Source organism: Xiphophorus hellerii, chromosome 12 (assembly GCF_003331165.1).
Source record: "Xiphophorus hellerii strain 12219 chromosome 12, Xiphophorus_hellerii-4.1, whole genome shotgun sequence".
NCBI lineage: Eukaryota > Metazoa > Chordata > Actinopteri > Cyprinodontiformes > Poeciliidae > Xiphophorus > Xiphophorus hellerii.
Window position 1 is genome coordinate 10,905,820 of NC_045683.1, and position 20,783 is coordinate 10,926,602.

At 38.7% G+C, this 20,783-nt stretch overlaps 1 protein-coding gene across 2 annotated transcripts in view; it reads right to left on the reverse strand.

The window, feature by feature from the left end:
- The window catches only part of sema6a (sema domain, transmembrane domain (TM), and cytoplasmic domain, (semaphorin) 6A), a 146,879-nt gene that overhangs the window by 30,267 nt on the left and 95,829 nt on the right, over nt 1-20,783 (reverse strand). For both annotated transcript variants that reach the window (XM_032579603.1, XM_032579602.1), the window contains exons 8-15: nt 19,790-19,909; nt 18,197-18,285; nt 14,875-15,092; nt 12,919-13,050; nt 9,719-9,874; nt 5,293-5,466; nt 2,821-2,961; nt 2,636-2,713 (exon numbers count right to left, since the gene is read on the reverse strand). In XM_032579603.1, coding sequence (XP_032435494.1) covers nt 2,636-2,713; nt 2,821-2,961; nt 5,293-5,466; nt 9,719-9,874; nt 12,919-13,050; nt 14,875-15,092; nt 18,197-18,285; nt 19,790-19,909 — 1,108 coding nt within the window. The remainder of the gene's footprint in view (nt 1-2,635; nt 2,714-2,820; nt 2,962-5,292; nt 5,467-9,718; nt 9,875-12,918; nt 13,051-14,874; nt 15,093-18,196; nt 18,286-19,789; nt 19,910-20,783) is intronic.

Consider the following 20,783-nt stretch of genomic DNA (forward strand, 5'->3'; position numbering starts at 1 on the left):
GGCTGATTACAGCAACACAACCGTGCAGCTATTTCACAAAACACCAACCATTCAGAATCAGGTGCAATTATATGCATGAAAAAAGGGGGTGACTAGGGACCATATTGCAAAAGACTAGAGCACAAGCTGTTTGCAGGCAGTAGGTATGAGAGGCATAACTACACATGAGAAAGCTGGCACGCTACCATTGGGGCCAGATGGAAGAAGTAAAGGAGGGGAGGGTTGCAAGAGAGGAAGAGTGTGTTGGAGGAAAATAGAGGGATAAAAATAGATACACAGGCAGGAGTGGACATAAGCAGGTAAGACAAGTTATTTGCAAGAAAATATAAATCAGACCGCTTTAACAACAGACACCACCAGGATAAACACTATTTATCTCTCACTTTTAGATATTCTACTATATGAAGCAAGAGTGCAACAAGCTCTCAGTCCTAAAATGGATTATTCTACATTAAATAAGGAGTCTTTAAAATTATAAGTGAAATTCATGAAACACAAAAATGAAACCTTCTTAGTGTTTTTTTGGCATTAGGATCACCTTAGAATTAGACGAGTATAAAAACCGCTATATATTATTCTTATCTTTATTCTGCAATCATCAACTAGACTGAGGTTTCAACACTTTGTGTGTCTTCATCAGTCACAAGTGAACACTTCAACAGGGCGAGTGATTATAAACAACAGGATACAGGTGTGCATTATTCATTGGAAGTCTATAACAAGCAATGTTAGAAGCATATTGGTCAAAATAAGGGCGGAGCTTACTTGTCGAAACATTAGTTTCATAAATGTTGCACAATAGAGCTAATAAGTGATTGGTGAGATCCAACAATTCCTTCCAGTTGCAGCTGATTTGGCGCTGTTTTGTTTGAAGTGAGAAAATAGTCTTGAATTTATTTTCAAAATATAGTTTAAATGTATGAAACATTTAATTTGTCTATGAAAATCACAAAATGGGAATACTTTCCTTTTCTGAATTTGCTGCTAAAACCTTTGTCTTGTATCATCTCATGACCATCAATGCCTCTCTTAATGCACCTTTTTTGAATCCTCCAGCACAATGGAAACTGTCAGAATTGTCAGGGAATAATGACCGGATGGGAAGCGTCTGTTGGTTTATGCGTGTTCTGTGTTCATGAGGCCTGTTAGCATGCAAAACCAGTCAGTTTTGAAGGAGAAGAGTCAAACTCATTCATCGTCAAAAAGCCAGTGGAGCAGCGGTCCCTTTTCATGACTTCATCTGTTTAATGTTTTTTCCCACCACAGACCTTCTCATGCTGTTTATTCAGAAAGTATAATCTGGTTCTGTGTCATAAGTACAGCCACAAAATTATAGCTGCAGCGGCCATCAGACTTTCCCCAGCACTGTACCCAACCCGAGGCTTTGGGCAAACAACACTTTCCATCCATTCATCTTTCCAGAAACCCTGCCGCTGCAGGCAGCTGCATTTACACACCGTAAAATTAGACAAATTGACAGAGGAATGGCAAGTTGTACAAAAAAGAGTGGAATTTGACCAAGTCCAGAGGTCTGGAGTAGGTGAAACTGATGGTTTAGAGTAAAGCACTGACACTCATGAGCCTCAGTTGTTGTTTCAAGGCAGAAAAAAGAGGCCATGTACCTGAAGGATTAGGGGTAAATGTTTGTTCAGGTGGAATGAGGAGTAAGAAATTATTCAAAATACTGTTGATTAATCAATTAGTTTGTTTGAACCGATGTGAAAGCTGGGACATATTCATGTCCTGCATTGGACGCCTACTATTACTTCAATAAAGTTTGAAACTCTACTATGAAAATCAACATCATTTTATTTGATTGTAAATTGTGATAATTCATGTTGCATTAAAAAAAAATTATTTGGTGGAAAATAGGTGAATGTTTACATGAGGAAAGACATTTAAACTTTTTTTTAAAAAGCACTCCAATCACAATTTTTGAATAATTCCCTGGAAAGCTTCACAAAAAGCCACATTTTATTAAAGGTTCAGCAGCATGTCAGCAAGACAAAAATATGAGGGGCCAATGGTGTGGAAACGAAAGGAGCTCTTCCGATCATTCCTGTTTCGGTAACACTGTTTTGTCACTACAGTAGGCAATCAATGAGCAACATGTGTGTTAACCACAGGCGATGGCTGGCTAATTAGCCAGCTTATATCAGCTTGCTATATTCCCAATATTAAGCTATAAAAAGCAGAATGGAAAAATGTATAATATTCTGGGGAATAAGCATTTTTGGATAAAAATTACTACTTGTATAGGAAATATTAATAAAATACTAATAATTAGACATGCAAAAATCATGCTTTTCATGACTGATTCATAGCTTTTCTTGAGGCCCTACCTGCTGATTCTGATTATTTGACCTGCCAATCACCAGTTAGATAAAGGAGAAAATTGGCCCATGAATTGGGAGTGTGTCTTATTTTAGTTGCTGTAGTAATTCCTGTAATTAGATATTTAAATATCATAAAAATGTCATTTTACCTAATAACAGTTCTTCATAGAATGACGTTGTTCTAATAGTCCATCCCTAGTTTCTTTAAGGCATTATAGATCTGAGGCCTGGTGATTTGACATATTTAACCTGCATAATACCACTAATTTTTATGTGTTTTTCAACTTTACTTTACTTACTTGGTGTTGGTAGTCACCTGTCGACAGGCACCTTCTGACACCCAACCACAGTACGGGTCCCTGGAGGCTATGCAGGATCTGAAGGACAGTCACATCAACCATTATTAACATCACATATTTTACAAACTGGAATTATTTACAATTTTTTTCAACAAACAGCTATAAAGGGTGGAATTCCCACATACTTCTTGCATCTTCCATGCCTTTCACAGCGAGACAGCGGCACTTTGACCACACAGGAGGTGAAAGCCACCCACAGAGCGTTACTCTTGCTGTCGATCTGCATCCCGATGATGCGCTTGTCTTCCACACCTTCTATACTGCACCTACAAGAGCCAAAAGAGAGGGTCATATGTACTTAAGTGTTTGATTTATATTTTAATGCAATGAAAAAGACCAAAGAAAGGTCAGGACAACACAATAAGATTAAGAGGAGATTTAAGAGTTGGTTTCAAGAACAAAATACGCAGATTAAGATGTAGCAGACAGACAAACTGTGGACTCAGCAAGAAAACGGATAATGCTAGCCGAGTGTACACGAGGTCAGGAGCAGAGTGGGAGATAAAGAGAGATAAGGAAAAGGGTGATACGGATACAACAGATAAACAGACAGATGGGCGCTGTGAGCAGTCAGCAGCACTTAAGTGTAAAATCCACCAACAGTAACTCAAGCCCATCCATCCCTTCCGCACGCGACCACTCCTCCACCCCCGTTAGCCGACTTTGTCTCCACAGCCCCGCAGGAGCACGCTCTAATCCCTCTGGGGTGTGTCGAGCATCCTTCTATCCTGTCTCTCCCTCCGTCCTGCCATCCCGCTTCTGGGATTTAATCTCCTGTTCACAGAGCTCCGGTCCTGCATTATCGCTCGCAATTAGGGTTTAGAGTCGATCTACACTGGGTAATGCACAACAATCGGGCCTGCGATGATCTAGCTGGCCAAGCAGGGAGGCAAAGTCACTTACTGTACGCGACTGAAGCCAGATGGCCAGCAGCCGGTGAATGCTCTGCTGCAGCCAGCAGGAGAGAGGAGGGAGAAGGAAGGGAGCTAGTTGGAAGAGGGAGAGGAAGAGACACGAAAACGAGGAAGGACCTTCATCTCCTTCATAAAGCTTATCACATGGTCTCTGAATGCAAAAGTGTTGACCTTTTTTTATCACTTACCTTTGTAACATAATCAAAGTCTAGTGTATTTAATTGGGACTTGTGGAGCAGAACTGTGAAGTGGAGTAAAAGGTGGAAAGTGTTTTAAAAATGTGGATTTATCCCGTTTCCATATTGACTCATTTGAAGTACCACATAGCGCTCTAATTATATCTGAAAGTCTTCCAGATTTGCACCACCAGACTGAAAGCTTAGCTCAAACTCATTGAAAACAATTTATGTAAAAGTCAATTCTTAAGATTCCTAATTTTTTTGGTATGACCTTAATTGCGACATTCTGGACCAAAATTTGTGTTTTGTTCTCCTTCGACCAAACTTTGACCTGTATTTCTTATGACTTCCTTCATGTGACTTTAATAGTCATTCAGTCAAAAGATTCTCCCACCTCAGCTGTGGATCTCTTTCAGATGTTCAAATTCAACTCAACACAGTTCAATTCAATTCAATTCAATTCAAAAACACTATATTGATCCCAAAAGGAAATTAAACCGATATGTTCAAAGCTTAGAATATTGTTTTCTAATTAACCATTGCTTCACTAACTTGTCTGCTCTATTCCTTAATATTCATGACACCGTTTGCTGCACAAAATTTAGACAAATATTTTACCTAAATGCACTGAAATAATTTCAAAATGCTTGACATTTCCATGAACATCTTGCAAAAGGAGTCTATCTTCATCAACGGTCTGTGCTGACATAGAAAATTTATACCATTTTGAAATCGCAGTCGGGGTCCAGAAAAAATCTTTCCAACGGCCGCGAACAGCCCCATGGCTATACTTTGGTACTTATTATGCTCTAACCCTTCAGTTTCTCGTCTTTGGTTTTCATGGCTGTTTTCTCTCTCCTTTATCCGTACTGCCACCCCCCTCTCATTCATTACCTCTCAACCAAATATTTGCTCTGGCAGGACTGCACTGCATCAGATTTATTTTTTTCTATTGCACGACAGATCTCTGCTCACCGTTCTGAGTAAAGTTTAGGGTTAGAAAGGCTCATCGGTACAACACAAACCTACAAAGATGTGATAAATTAGCGGGACATCCTATGCTGGCTCTGAAGACAAACGCAGCCCTGTGCCTGAGCATGTATGTGTGTGTTTCCTTTAATCAGCCGGCATTTTGGAAAGAACTCAGCTCCAATGCGGTTGGGAACCGCACTCCAATGCTATCCAGAGCTTTAGTGTCTGTGTCTTTAATTTAGAAGCTGTGGTTAGGCAAAGTGTAACTTGATAAAACTCCTTTAAATGATAGAGTAGCCATCTGGGTGACTGGCTTCACTTCAGAGCTTGGGTCGGGGGAACCGGCGGGTAGCGGTGGAACTAGTGGGTTGGCTGACTTGATCGATGGTAGAACAGCAGAATGAAACACTTCTGAATCACTTAACGCATACATACAGAGATTAGGAAAAAAAAAAACTGGCCCTCTTTTGTTTGTGGCAACTGTATCCATGTGTTCCCTCTATTGGACACACATGCTCACATAGTTACGTACTTGTCCGGGTTGTAGACGTTGAGCTCCTCAAGGAACAGGCTGTCATTGAGGAAGCCTTTGTTCATTTTGGCCAGAAATTTCAGGATGATGCCCTTCTCGGATCCCAGGAACACAACCGTGTGGTTCCTGTGGGGGCCCGCCTCGTTGTCCACCACGATCCGCGTCAGGCGATACCTGGAAGTAGGATTACCGGGTAAAGTAAATCAACCAATCAGTTGATTAGTGCAATTTGCAAACACATATAACGATGTTTGAAAGAGCAATAAATGGTGACGCACATCAAGTAAATGTTTTGAAGTGAAGTCCAGATAATAACTGCAGAGCCAATCAGTTAATCACTTAATGGGCTTTTCATTGTGTATATCAAGTGTCTAAAAAAGACAACAGAGCAGCAGGGGGCTGTTATCTTGTTAATTAAATGTTATTTTATATTCATCAGACTGTCATAATGCCTGTAGGGGGTTAAAGGGAGAACAAAAACATGACATCAAAGTGTCTCAAGCACCCGGAAACAAGCACACATTTATTTTCTGACTAATTGCTGAAGTTGAGACTACAGTATTTGACTCTGTACCTCTTCCTTAGAAACTGTTAAAGCAACAATACCAATTAACTCCTGCAAAATATATTTTCTTTTTATGAGCCAAATCTCAGTTTTTTAGTTCAGGGACAAATAAATATTCTCCTTAACAAAAAGGAGAATAATTGCACGTTGGTTTATATATTTTAACTGTCTCCACGTTGGAGTTCGCATCTATTGGAGTGGATTTGTTATAGCAACAGGTGCCGTTTTCAAAGGTTATGCAATAAAAGTGATTTTTATTGCACTTCATTCTTGTTTGTGGTGTAGATGGTAATATTATATGACTTATTTTTTAGAAAAATAATTGCATTGTATTGTACTTATAATTGTACCAAGTGCGGTGACAACTCCAAAACAAAAATGAAAAATGTCTGTTCTACTGCTTCATGGTGTTTCACTGGTGGTAGCAGTGGGATTTCAACCCATTTCCTGTATTACAGTACCATTACTAAAGGGTAACAAGGTTTACCAAAAACAGCCCAGACAGCTCAAAGTTTTTTTAATGAGATGTCAGTGAAGGTTCTGGAATGACTGAACATTTTTCTACATGTATAGGGCATACAGAAGCACACCACTCCCCCTCACAAAACTGTTGTTGTACACATTTGTCAGCTGCCAGAAATAGAGCTACTATTTCTGTAAGGGAAAAAAGAAATATGAATTTAGCTTTTCTGGCTGCTAAAAGCAACCACAGTACTGTTTTGACAACCTTGGCGTTTTTGCATGCAGTGTTGGACGGACATCTCTTGAATGAGTTTATGAAAACTACTACTAAATGTATCAAAATATAAAAAAATAATTAACAAAATGTTTATTATTTTCATATAACTTTCATAACACTAGTAATTAGGTAGTATTAGTACATAGTTTATATGTTAAATGTAATATTAGAAGAAGAAGCTGTTGATCCGGAAGTAAAATAATTTGTTATACATTGTCTTAAATATTTCTGTAAAGACGATGATATTGCGTAACTGGGGTATTTTTACTCAAAAATGACTCAACCCATATATAAAAATTCAAAATTATGTCACCTTTACTTTAATGTTGATCTGCTGGAATTCCTGCACCATTCACCTATAAATTTATTGCCACGGCATATATAATTTGACAACCAGGCTGTTATAATTTTTGACGAGTTGTTTAAAGATTATGCTGCAACTTAAAGCCATTGATATTGCATATATAACCAACAGCTGCTTGTCAAATATTACAGTGATGATTTAATAATAACTTCATTTATGTACCGTCGTGCAAATTCTCCGTTTACACTGAGGAAGATTCACTCACATCGAGATGCCGAAAGCTTGAAACTGAAAGAGAAGCTGACTGTGTATTAATTATGATAATTGCCATAAAGTCCTAAATTTGACTGACAATTATCATGGTAATACTGTATATGTCATCCTGACGCAGTTGATCACAACCTTATTCCCAACACACATGTTCTATCCAACTCTGCAATTGACGCATATACTTCAAAGATGTTAAAGTACTGGATGTTCTAATTCCAGGTTATTTTCTTATATTTGTGTCTTGCATGCCACACATTTAAGACATGTGGAACATGTTTTTTTAATATAACAAGACATGTTTGTAAAGCACATGGAGTTTATCTGCTTAGATTGGGGCTTTTCATTTTAATTAAATCTATTTCAATCAGAAAGAACTGACACAGCTGAGTGTCGGTTTACACCCCTGCCTGATTAAAGTGTCAAGATATAAGATATGGAGGAAGCTTTGTGATTTAGCTTTACTGTATTTCAGGCCTCTTTGTGGCATCTTGTATCCATAAAGCCTGAGGTTGTTCCGTTTGTTCTCTAAAGTTAAGGGGTTGTTGCTAACTGGATTGGAGAATCTTTCAAGATGGAAGCTTCAAAAACACAGATTAAGGCTTTAGGGGTTAATAGAACTAGATTGGATTTAAAGATTACCAATGAAAGCTTATCCGGAAATCTAGGAAGTCCACTATTGCCGTCATTAATGTTGACTGAGTGTTCCTTGTGTAAAATCAGGTTAAAAGTGATGCACTAGTACGCAAATGTTCCTCTAAGGATATAATTTACTTGAAAAAGCACTAACTTACTCCTGCTTGCTTAAAGTTTCCCCTAAAATGGTCAGTGTCAACAAAGACAAAAATACGAAGATATTATTAGGTTTTGATTCATTCAATCTTAACAGGAGCTCCAAAGGGTATGAAATTAGGGTTTTAACTCACTAAAATAATACAATCTCAGTGAATAAGGCAAGGTCTGTCTTTCCAATTTTGATCCAGATAACAAAAATCACAGTGAGTATAATTTTTCAGCGTGTGTCTTCCTCTTTGAAGTGATTGGCTGCGTCCAGCTAGCTGAGCACCCTGCCAAAACGTTGCAAATCTCAAGATAAAAAAAAAAAAAGTGTCTTCATATTGAGCAAAAAGCCTGTACTTGATATTCGGGTGTCCTCTCTGGGGTGTGACAAGGATCAAATCCTATTACTGATTTCATTTCCAGTTGACTTGAGCTCAAAATAGTAATCCACGATAAAACCCCAACAGGGGTTTTATATCCACTCCACATGCCTTTGTGATACTTTTCAAGCTTAAATAATTCTTTTAGCAATTGGCCTGCATGTTAATCGACATGTTCTGCTGATTGGGTGATATTTCAAATCAGAAACATTAATGAGCTCTTTCATACTAAGCTGTTTATATTGTAACAGAGGCAACACAGCAACTCAGGTCTGGAAAAAAAAACCCTTTTATCAAGGAATCTTTAAGTAGCGGCTTGATAAAAGAAGGTCCCGCCACTGGGCAGTCATGAATCTGCCCAGATCTGCTAACTTCAGAGCAGCTGTAGGTAAGAAGAAGAAATGTGAGAATATAATTATTTTAATTAGGAATATGTTGAAGTGCTTGAGTTCAGCTTAAATGTGTAAGGATTTTTCCACCTAACCAGTTCCAGACCTAAATGGAGGTCAGTGCACCACTAAAGCGCCGCTGCTTGCTTTGAAAATCCAGTGCTATCTTGGCACCATCTCTTAGCTGGACCTGAAGTAAAATCTGCCTTTATTGGGGCTGGAGAGCAAACTGCTGGAGACCAACAGTCTGCATGAGTTTTAAACATTACATTACATGTGAGGTAGTTTTTTTATTTAGACCAGAACAATAAAAATACAGAGATTCTGTCCATTATCTGTCATCTTTATGGGGTTTTAGGTGGTTTTGAATAGTCTGGAATATCATTTAAACATTTTTCAGGTCTGGGTGAGTATGTATGGGAAAAGCCTGAAAGGAATATTTAGTTTTCCATGGTTTGTTCCTTTTCCCACTGTTTAAAAGATCCATCCATTCATATGCATACATACAACACGACAGAGCTGTTTAAATGTTTCCTTATCATTTAGTGTATTCTAGTTAGTATACCAGATGGACTTAGAAACACAAGCAATGTTTTTAACTGATTTTATAAATGCTGTTTGCAGCCACATTAACTAAAAAGAAGTTTGCACTCCAGTATACTGTCTTGGGAAGTTTCAAGTCAAGAGAGAAAAAAAATGTCTTTAATAAGACCTTATAGATGTTTTCAATGAGCTAAGGATCAAGATAAACACCAGTGAATATCTTAAATACTCACTCCAAAGATTACTACTCTGTTGTGTAGGGAAAAAAAGATAGTAAGGTCTGAATTAGTGTTTCCTCCACTCCAAGAAAAATAGGTCAGTGGCGGGTTTGTGATGGAGCACTACTGTCTTTTAATGAGTCTAACTCTCTGAGCAGCACTTCAGATAATTGCCGGCCTGGGCTGAAGAGGCTCACGGAGCTCTGACGACGGCGGGCTTTTTGGAGTGCAATGTACTCACCGCACCATGGTCTTGAGAAACCAGGGCCTGTGAGCGATAGAGGGCACAGCCTCGTCCATCAGAGGATGCATCTTGATGAAGTTCAGAGTGTCGTCAGGGAACTCATTGGATACCTTGTACCTCTCCATGGATGGAGTGCCGGCACAGCTGCCAGGTCTGCAAATGCAGTGGAGGGAGATGAAGACAACAAAATGTGAGAAACGGGGAAAGAAAAGTACAATAAGGAGGAAAAGTTTAAATGAAAAAAACAGTTTATAACGGGAAGCCGCCAGAAGACAGAAAGTCTAATTCCCTTAAAATCAATAAAAGTTAAGTCATAAATGGCCAAACACTTATTCCTAGAGCCTTCGGTCAAACAGGAGGACACATGATGTCTTCTTTTCCGAGTTTGGGGTAATGCACTGAGACATTCTATCAGCGTGATCCGTTTACAGGAGCTGGTAAAAAAGAAGCTGCTTTTGATAGCATATCCTCTTTGCAGGCATGTCACCTCGGAGAGCTTGTAAAACCGCTTTACAGTGTGCTCTTTGATACCCTTTCACAGCACATAATACACACTAGGTCCCTGAAATATCAGACAGCTGGCCTTGCACTGTAAATACGTAAGGACCAAGCCTTAAAATGCACATTTGAGAGTCATCCAGAGAAATGTATATAGCTTTAAGATGTGCATATCTGGTGCTGCTGGTATAAACATTTCAGTCAGATTTGCTCCGTTTTCACTTTTTTTTTTCCACATTTGAGAACTGGAAGTAATTCTACGAAAGCATGTGGTTTGACTCGGATGATGAGGCCTCCTCCCAACATCCTGGGACGACCCTTCAAATGGGTTCAGAAAACTGGCTAAATCTGAGAGTTTTTAAATACAAACGAGATCCTGCAGAATGTGAGAGAGCTTATAGCTTGGTTTATAACAATAAACCAAGAATTGTTAATGTTAATGAATTGGCTGATTTTCAACTTTGTGGTCCTGACCAATCTGAAGCATTTTCCAATCTCATTAGGCAGTCAAGAGGAAGCACTAAAGGCGAAAAGATCTATGTAAAACATGTTTTTGCTATGGAGATATACCACCTCTTCAGGCTGGAACAACATAGTAGGACCTATAGCAAGATGGAAGAAGGCTAAATTTGCTTTGTTTTATCCTGTTGAACTTTCAAACTTTGCCTATCATGGTGAACATCCTGAATGATTTGGAAATATCACAGATTATCTGGTAAAGATCAACATTCCTTGAAGTGGTGGTTCAAGATGTTAAAGACAAGTGAAAATGTGCAGTCTTTTTTTAAGTCTATTTTTAAATGGTAAAATCTGCCTGATTAGCAACTTCTTTACAATATAAAAATACTTTGAATTCTTACATAAACATCAGCAGATTAAAGCTTTACAAGAACCAAATGTGGGAAACTGGCTACAAAACTCTGATCATTGACTTCCTGCTAAAAGAAAACACATTTAACTGTAAAATCTTTACCCTAAAGTGGATTCTCAAATCTATGAGGCCGTTGAAAGGGGCTACAGAATAATATCTGCTGTTAGTTTGCAGGGTATGCACACACACACACACACACACATGCACGCATATGGATGGCAGAACCGAAACAGACATGTATTAAATATGAAAATCTGTAAATGATTGGGTTTTGGGAGTCTAGCACATGGAGGAACAGACTGCCACAGGACCGGACCTTGGTGGCATTGTTGCAGCTCTCCATCTGCTTGCCTGTAGATAAAAAGGGTCTGAATGCAGCAGAGAGCATAAATTTAATCAATCCCATCAATTACTGCAGTAAACAAATGTGAGCATATCTGCTTCTAGAAATGTCTGACCTCACTCAGGGTAAACAAGTCGTTACATATACTAATCAAGGTAAAAAGGGCGGGCTCACTCATATATATATATTTATGCATTAAATTAGCAATGTAGCGCTTGTGTTTTGTAGAAGAATCAAATCCCCTGGCTTTAAGTGAGGACCTATACACCCACCAACAATTATCATAGCCCAAATCTTTGTAGTAAATCAGTTTTTTTCCCCTTCAGGATATAAGAAAAACTCTCAGTGCTCTAATTAGTGAGAGATAGATGGGAGATTGATCAGGTCGGTACATTTGTGGAATTAGCCAGCCATATTTAAAATGATCTCATGCTTCATTTGCTGATGCTTATGAAACTGCGGGTGGGGAGCAGGGGAGCTAATGTGTGCAACTATGAAAAAAGATTGTATTTATGTGATTGAGAGTGGATATTTGCACAGTATTTTGCAAAAGTTTTCATACCTCTTGGACTCTATGTCAAATTACAAGCAGAAACATCAGTTTTTTTCAGGATTTTATGTGGTAGATCAACATAAAATGGCACAAAAAGGTAAACACAGACAGTTTTCAAATAAAAGAAAATAAAAATGTGTGGTGTAAATTATATTTAACCATCATTATTCTGATGCCCCAAAATAACGAACACCTCTGATCAACCTGAACATACCTTTCATGATGAAAGATGGTGGTGGCAAAAAATGCTTTTCTACTGCAGGGACAGGAAAAAATATCACAGTAAGGGGCAAGATGGACAAAACCTAATTCTGGGGAAAACCTCAAAGACCTGAGACAAGATTGTTGTCCAGCAGGGCAGGACAACAAGCCTAAACATGGGGAGATTCTGTAGCAAGACCTGAAAAATTGATGTTGACAGCTGTTCTGCATCCAGCCTAACCCAGCTGGGTTGTTTTGCAAGGAAGGATGAGCAGAAAATGTCACTCTGGATGTGCAAAGCTGCTGGAGACGTTCCTCAAAAGGTTTTTCTACAAAGACTCAGGGGGCTGAATACACATGCACTCCATGGTTCTCAAACCTTTCTCAAAACTTTGAAAACCAGGAATCATTTTCCCTTTAATTCACAATTATGAACTACTCTTTGTTGGTCTATCACATAAAAATTATTCTTGTAACCTGAATGTGAAATGGTTGAAGCATTGGAATTGTAGATGATGTGCAGTGGATGTTTAAAAGATACCATTAAAATAACAGAGGTGCAAGTAGGTGATTAGATAAGTCATTTTCAGTTTTCTAAAGAAATGACTTGCGTGATTGAGAGCAGTGCTTGAGAATAATGACAGAAATAGAGTCAATTCTGTATTTAATGCATTTACCATGTGTGCAAGTATGGGTGTGGGCGTGTGTGTGCGTGTTGCTTGTGTCCGTACCTTGGCTTGGGAACCCTCTCTTCAGGAAAAGGCGTCCAGGTGGAGTCTGGGGATTTCTGCTCTTTGAAACGCCCAGTGAAGGCGCGGGCCACCTCCGCCATGTCGTAGGCACACACTGCTGAACCTGGAATACTGCCATAACACAAAAACAGACATTAAAGTAAAGAAACAATGCATAAACAAGCCACTGACTGAACATTTCACAAGGAAACATCTTGCCAATTCTGGACTATCACTAAGAGACAGAAAAATGGATTTACAATCCATTTACAGAGGCGTTTAAATCCCCTGGCTTGTTTTAATGTTGAAGGAGAACTTGTTGCATTTCTAAAAGCAATCATTCTTTATAGCATTTTGTACATAAAGTGGATATAAAAAGTCTACATCCCACCAGTTAGCACCAGTTTTGTATCATCTGAAAAAACTAGACCAATGTAAACCTTTTCAGATCCACCTTTAAGATTGATCCAAACCTGCCTGACATTTCTCTGGAATCCTTTAGATGAGAATAAAACACTTGCATAATAAAATTACCCAATTTAAACAAATGCAGGGTAGAAATCTGACAAACCCCAAATGAAGTTTGGCTGGCATTTTCTGACATCTTCTGGGTCACATCACATCAAAAATCATCAGAGACACTCCAAACCATACCACAGGTCTTTATCAAAGGTTTCAGTCAGGAGAAGGGTACAAGAACCAATGAATAAAACCAATTGGAGAAAATTATGGCTTCTGTAAAAGTACATTTGGAGATTGAAAATCTGTGGTGTGAAAAAGCTCTGAAATGGTTTATCTTGGATATTGCACCATAGAGACCTGATATTTTAACATGTTTATGCATCATTTTTAATAATCCTTATCTTCAATCTTTGGCCTTCAGACTGGGTTTCCCCAAACTCCTTCCTTATGACATCAAAGTTCATTACAAATCCACTATTGAGCTCTATACATGAACAACAAATAATTTTATTACTGCCTCTCTTTTTTAAATGGGGAAAAAAAATCCTCATCCTCTAATAGTGGCGCAGCAGCTGCCTTTGTGTGGAATCAACGCATAGCTGATCACTGACTCATTTCTCTATTTCTTTATCCAACTGTATTCAAAAGTATAAGAAAAAAACTTGAGAGTATTCGTTTTTCCACCATTTTTCCTGGTTGAATTTTCTCGGCGTTGCATCATGAACTAAACTTGTCTCGTAGACATCAGGGAGACGAGAATACACAAGGGCAGCATTATAGAGAGCAAGGTCAGAAAGCTGTTAATTCTCTGCTCAGCTACTAAATTACAGTAACTGCTGTCTCTATTGAATATGTACAGAAAGCGAGACCATTATACTCATGTTTTTACCAGACAGCTGACGAGGAGAGACTGAGCACGAGGTGGGCAGACAGACAAACTCTGAGTCTTGTCTGCACACTAATTTCACTCCCCAACTATGAAACAGAAAATTAATGCTGGAACCTTACAGAAATTTTTCAGAGGTGCTGCTTCATTGGGTGTCCATTAACCATGCTCAATTGCATTGTCACAAGTAATTGTCTTATCCGCTTAAAAAGCGGCCATAAAATAGAGAATTACAATATGTATGAGCTATCAGACGAGCTCTGTGCTTTTGTGGTAATTTTCAATTTAGATTAAAAACTCCCATGGCCCTCTAGAACAGTTAGGAACATGAAACAGAAACGGAAAATAAGCTTTAAGGCCAGCAAGTCAAAAGGGCGGCGAGACTGTTTTGACAGGAGATGTAAATGTGGGCCCTGTAACGCTCAGAAATTATGTGTCGCCGAGAGGCGCAGCAGCTCTACCAACGTTAATAAAGGTCAGGCTGTCAAAATGTTTTTAGAAAGTACTTCTAACTGAAAAAGATAACCAGGATAAGAGCTGGAACATCAAAATCAGCTTCTGGCGCGTTCACACAGATCTGAAATGAACCTTCTAGTTATTCAGGATACCTGTTGTAAGGCGTGGAGAAAGTGGCCATCACCACATCCCGCCCGTTGATGTGAATGACGTCCGTCACGGCCTGCAGGATGTTGAAGTAGAAGTGGGAATCCCCGGGGATGGAGCAGTTCAGGCGGGACTTTAGGAATGACGTCCACTGCTTCTCCAGGACGCGAGGAGAACCTCCGCGGTCGTTCTTGCAAACCCTCGCCACCCGGGGAAACACCACCTGGTGGAGTCATACATTTTAAACGCTGTGGCATCTTTGTCAGTCACATCTTAATTTCTAAGTGGTGTACATGGAGACTTGTAGTCATGTAAGAGTCATAATTGGTAGGTTTAAGTAAGAAGGAAACTTTAATTTGCGCTGCAGAGACACTCCAAATTTTACGAACAAACCAATGTTCATAACCATTGTTCAATAACCATTGAACAATGGTTACAATTGAACAATAACCATTCCTTGTTCAATAACAATAACCAATATTGGTTATTGTCCTATTTTGGATTCAAGCACAATCCAATTTCTTCTGCTTGTTCTCGTTCCACTAATTGCAAAACTTGGTCTGCAGGTTTTTTCGCATGAATAAAATAAGCATTATGCTTCCATAATACATAGTTGATTGGATTTTACAGGAAGAACCAGAAAAAGATTTAAAATTAAGAAATTATGCAGTGTTTGTGCCACTTTATCCTTTTTTCTTGGTGAAACCTTTATAGCACACCCAGCTGAAGCTACACATTGGATAACACTGAGAATAATTAGCTGTACTTTTCAGCTCGTCTTTAGCAGTTTCACAATGTAATTAGATTTTGAGAAAAAACATTGTTAATACTTGATCCCATGTCAGGTGACACTCGGGTCAATCCTAGCATTCATTGAAAAAGAGTGAGGTAAACTGGCAATGATGGTTTCACAAATATTAACCCTTTTAAAGAATCTTTTGTCACAGATGAATAATTAGGTGCAGGATTAACTTTTACTGTATAGCCAAAATACTCACTCAGCCCTCTATCATTTAATTCAGATGTTCCAACCACTTCCATGGCTGCTGGTGTGTGAAATCCAGCACCTTGGCATGCAAACTGCTCCTCCAAACATTTGTGAATGGGGCTACTAATGCTACAGCAACATACTGGACGATTTCATGTCTGACTTTATGGGCAGAGTTTGGGCATTTCCCCAACAGTTCTAACAGGAACACCAGTGCACAAAGCAAAGTCCATGAGAATATGAACAAACGAGTCTAAGGTGGAGAAACTTGACATGTCTACACAGAGTCCTGACCTCAACCATGACAGCACACTTTGGGATAAATTAGAGCAGAGACTCTGAGACCGGCCTTCTTGTCCACCATCAGTGTCAAAGCTGATGGGGGAGGAACAATCAAACATCACCATAAACTGATTTATAAGCCTTATAAGCATCTGTCCTTAAAGAATTGAAGATGATGTAACTGGTAAGGCGTTCCAACAACATATTAAAAATATTTGTATTAAAAACGGGAAGTAATGAAAGTTTATACGTGTGTCAACGTAACCTAAAACTATTAGCAGTATAGTGTACTGCTATAGTTACACTTTTCTTTATCTATTGTGGTCCTTAAATCAAAACAGAAATGGAAAAGTTTAACTAGAAAAGTATTTTTAATTTTCAACAAGAGTATTTTAGAGATTCCTTCAGATAAAATCGGCAAGATCAGGAATGTTGAACAAGGAAACAGCTTTGGCATAATTAGTCAGTGAAATTCAAGAGGCCCTCCAAAGCATTATTGTTATTGACATGACAGACAGCAATAGAAAATTCATTTAAGACACCAAGCACAAATATTTTTATGCTGTATTTGGTGCCACCCTGGTTGGTGAGCCATAAACCTATGAGTGTTGGTGTTTCTGCCCCTTAAAGAACTCAATATACACCGTGATGAAAAATCTTCTAATGATAGCCACGTCTTAACCTGGTGTTTTATTGCAGTAAATTTGTGCACCATCTGTTTAGTTAGTCAGCACCTGGCAACAGAAAGTTTTAACCATACAGCATTAAATCAGAGCCAAAAACTGTAATTGGAACTGTACTGTTAGATTTGGTAGCCAGTGTTGTAATTAGCTGTTGTCACACTATAGTTAACAGCTATAACTCCAACCATGGCCCGAAATTGACAGTGTGAACGGGTGCAAACATGCATTTAAACCAGACCCTTAAACGCACACACCAGGCTAGGCACACACCAGAATACTCCGTTCTCACGTTGACCCACATACAGATATATAAATGAGAGATTTGGCCGTGCAGTGAGCCTCACCCACGGCAGCTTCAGCGGGTAGCAACAAAAAATGCTGAACAGGTGAGTGTCAAGCTGAAGGTTGAATTATTCCAGATTTACATCCTAATTTGTTCACCCCAAGCTAATATCTATGTTAAAAAATATATTTCCTTTTGTTTTACTTTTATTTTATTCCTCCACAGCAGATTTATCAGTTTGCCACGTTGCACAAGCAACTCCTTACATTGTCAGGGAAGGCCATTCTGTTGGGAAATAATGGGGAGATATCATCCACTGAATGTTAAATTGCTCTCTGCTCCATCAGATCTCCCACCACTTGCATAATTACACTGACGCTGCTTTCAAAACACCCAGCAGATTGAGAGGCTTGATCTGTATTCATGCTCTATATAACACATGGCTGTCGTTTCTGGCACTGAATCCATTACTTCTGTGTTTTGCATCGCCTCAGATCTGCTCTCATACCGTTCTCTCTTATATTCCCTTTAATTTATTCTGCAAAGTACATGCTCGTCTTCACTTCTACCTGCTGCTTCATTAAACTCCCTCATTGCTTGATCCAAAACTGAAATGAGATGATTAGAGAAGAAATTTCTCGTCCCGCTGGTGTAATACCCCGAGAAAAATCTTCTGCTGCTTCTTCTTGTCCTTCACCAGCCTTTTCCTGTTCCTGTTCCCCTCCAGGGTTTTTCTCTGCGGCGCTTGGGAGGAATTTCTCATGGGAAACATTGAGACAAGAGGTCAAACAGGAGCACTGCAGAGCGGATGCGGGCGTGCAATCCGCTCTGCCTCTATTTTTAGCCTCCAAAATAGATCCTGCAGACATCGATAGATTTTGTTTTTTCTGGTTCTATTTTAAGTTCTGTATTCTGTTCGTTGTTTCTAAAATAAGTTCTTGCCACTTAGCAACTCCTGAAAGCCTCCTTCCCAACATGTGATACACCCATATCCTTTTAGCCTCCCCAGGCACTTCCTCATTCTCCCAGTAAATAGGAAGTCACCTCTGATTAGAGTTCAAACAATAGCAGAAGAACTGGCTTGTGCTTACCTTTCCCATTGTGTTGTACTCCATTGCAATTTCCCGAAAGAAGAAGTAGATGAAGTCTCCGTAATTGACTGCCTGGACAAAGTATGGTTCTGCAGGGGAGCAAAAAAGGAAAAGAAAAGAAGTCAGTGAGGTTTTACCACAACAGAATAGTTCTGACACCATATTTCACAGCAAACAGAATATCTATCATATTATGAGGAGAAGCACTGATGGTCGGTCTTGAGAGCCTCACTCTATTATCCTTTATGCGGGCAAAACAATTTGCATGTGAGAAAAGACTGCCTCCCTGTTGGGTTTTGACAGACTGGACTGGTGCTTGTTTCACCCTGGGGGCAGAACAATTTCAGTCGAAGCAGGATGGCAAAATGATCGACTTCAAGCAGATTGAGGAGTATCTGCATAAGTGGTTCTGCACTGATCTAGTGTCAGACCTGCAGGAACAAGATTCTGATGATACAATAAACCTGAGCAAAAATACAGCAGTTTCATGGCATGTACGCCAACACTCAAAACAGGTTACTCTTGAAAATGAGAATTTGTTGTCAAACAGCAAACCTGTTTAAATAAATGACAAATAATGAAGAAGAAAAAAATCATATATATATATATATATATATATATATATATATATATATATATATATATATACAGTATATGGCTATATAAGACAGCCATATATTTTTAAATGGAAAAATAATAAAAGAAAATCAAACGCTTTTAAATGAAAAAATGTGTACGGAAAATAAATATTAAAGGTAACATAATAACTAAATAAGAAAAAGTCATGCAAAATTGCCATTCTGCTTTTTATAAAGTAATTTAATAATTTGTTAATGGTTTAACAATGTGATACTTACAGGTCCAAAAATGCCACAATTTAGTGAATAAGTAAGTAAACAATCAAATTATGCTTTTCCCTTAATAGTCAAAATGATTAAAACAGGCATAGTTAATAAAATATGTAATAAGTTAAATATAAAGATTACAAAATGCCATCTGTAATTATTCAACTGATCATTTCAAGGTTGCAGTGCTTACTGATTTTATTCTATTTCTTGTCAGACCTACAGGTCCAGTCAGTGGGTGGAACTTCTTCCTATCTGGCTGATCTGAAGCTAATTTGCTGGATTGACCAGTCAGATGTTTGAGTCTATTGAGCCAGATTAAATAATTTTATGACGCGGTATAACGCAGGAACCATGATATCATAATATTTTACTTTCTCATCCAATTTTAATGAATGTTTTTGATATAAAATATATATTACTCTGTTTAAATCTCTGCTCTTTACATGTTTAAGCATTCAGTCCATTAAGTGCACTGATTTTTAATTTTAATAATTTCAAAAAATATGGGGGAGCCAGCTGACTTGCAGTGTGCAACAAGAGGAACAACACTGAATTACTTTTCCAAAGAACTTTGATATAACAGAAACAGTTTTGCAATCTTTAATTTCAAACATTTAAACTTTGGGATGTATTTATATGTGAAACCTGCCTATGTCTATTCTGCAGTTTCAACACACATGGTGAGGCATCTTTGAAAACATTTTTTTTTCTCAGCAACAAGTGAGTTTCCATGTCCTCAACTCACCTTTCAGCCACTTGGAGTCGTGTTTGACAGTGCGAAGAGTCGGGCTGTCGCCAAGACTACGATAGATGACCGCATCGATCGCTAGGAAGTCTGTTACGGTGGCTGAGTACAGTTTGCCATCTGGACAGGGAATGCAGAGGTAGAAAGTGCAATGAGGAGGAAAGATGGAGAAGAATAAAGAGAGTAAGACACAGAGAGCCATAAAGAAGAGAGGAAATAAAAAGCGTTTAATAAAGAGATTCCTGCCCTCTGTGGTTGGATACACTAACATATTTCAGAAGCCTGAGACCTGGAAAATGGATGAGTCACACAAACTGAAGGAATTCCTCAACAAACAACAAACAAAACTTAAACATGTTGCACATCTGTGAATAAAATACAGAATCCCCACACTCCCTTGTTTAAGCCGCAGTCACACACTTTCATGGACACGCCAACACACACGACTGCCCAAACACAATGCGCCACCAGAATGACCTCAGCCTGGCTTGGTCTTAACCACAGTGGAAACTCAAACGACATAATTGAAAGGATAGCAGAGAGAGGAACCCTCATGATTACTCAGAGCTTCCAGCTCTTTTCCAAGTAGCTCTGCTACATATTAACTGCTCCGGCTTGGCATCTACCATGTGTTCGAAACCAGAAGGGACAGATCATCAATAGTGTCATAAATCGGATCATAATAAACATGAACGAGGACTGGATGTCTTTTGTAGCATGAGGGTCACATTCCACCAACAAGGAGAGCTGACTCATTCTGGTTTCCTCCTTTCATAAATCACATTCATATTGAAAGAAACTAAATAAGAAACAAAAGGAATAACAGAAAAGTCAGAGGCAAATTATTATTTCAGTTACCATAGTACTACTGATGTATTTCCAAAGATCCTAATAGGAAACAAATTTCAGACTCGGAGCAAAAACAGAGGCAAGTTTGGCAATTTTCCTCTGATGGATCTTACACACACTGGCTTTGCTTTACAAGATGTAGTCA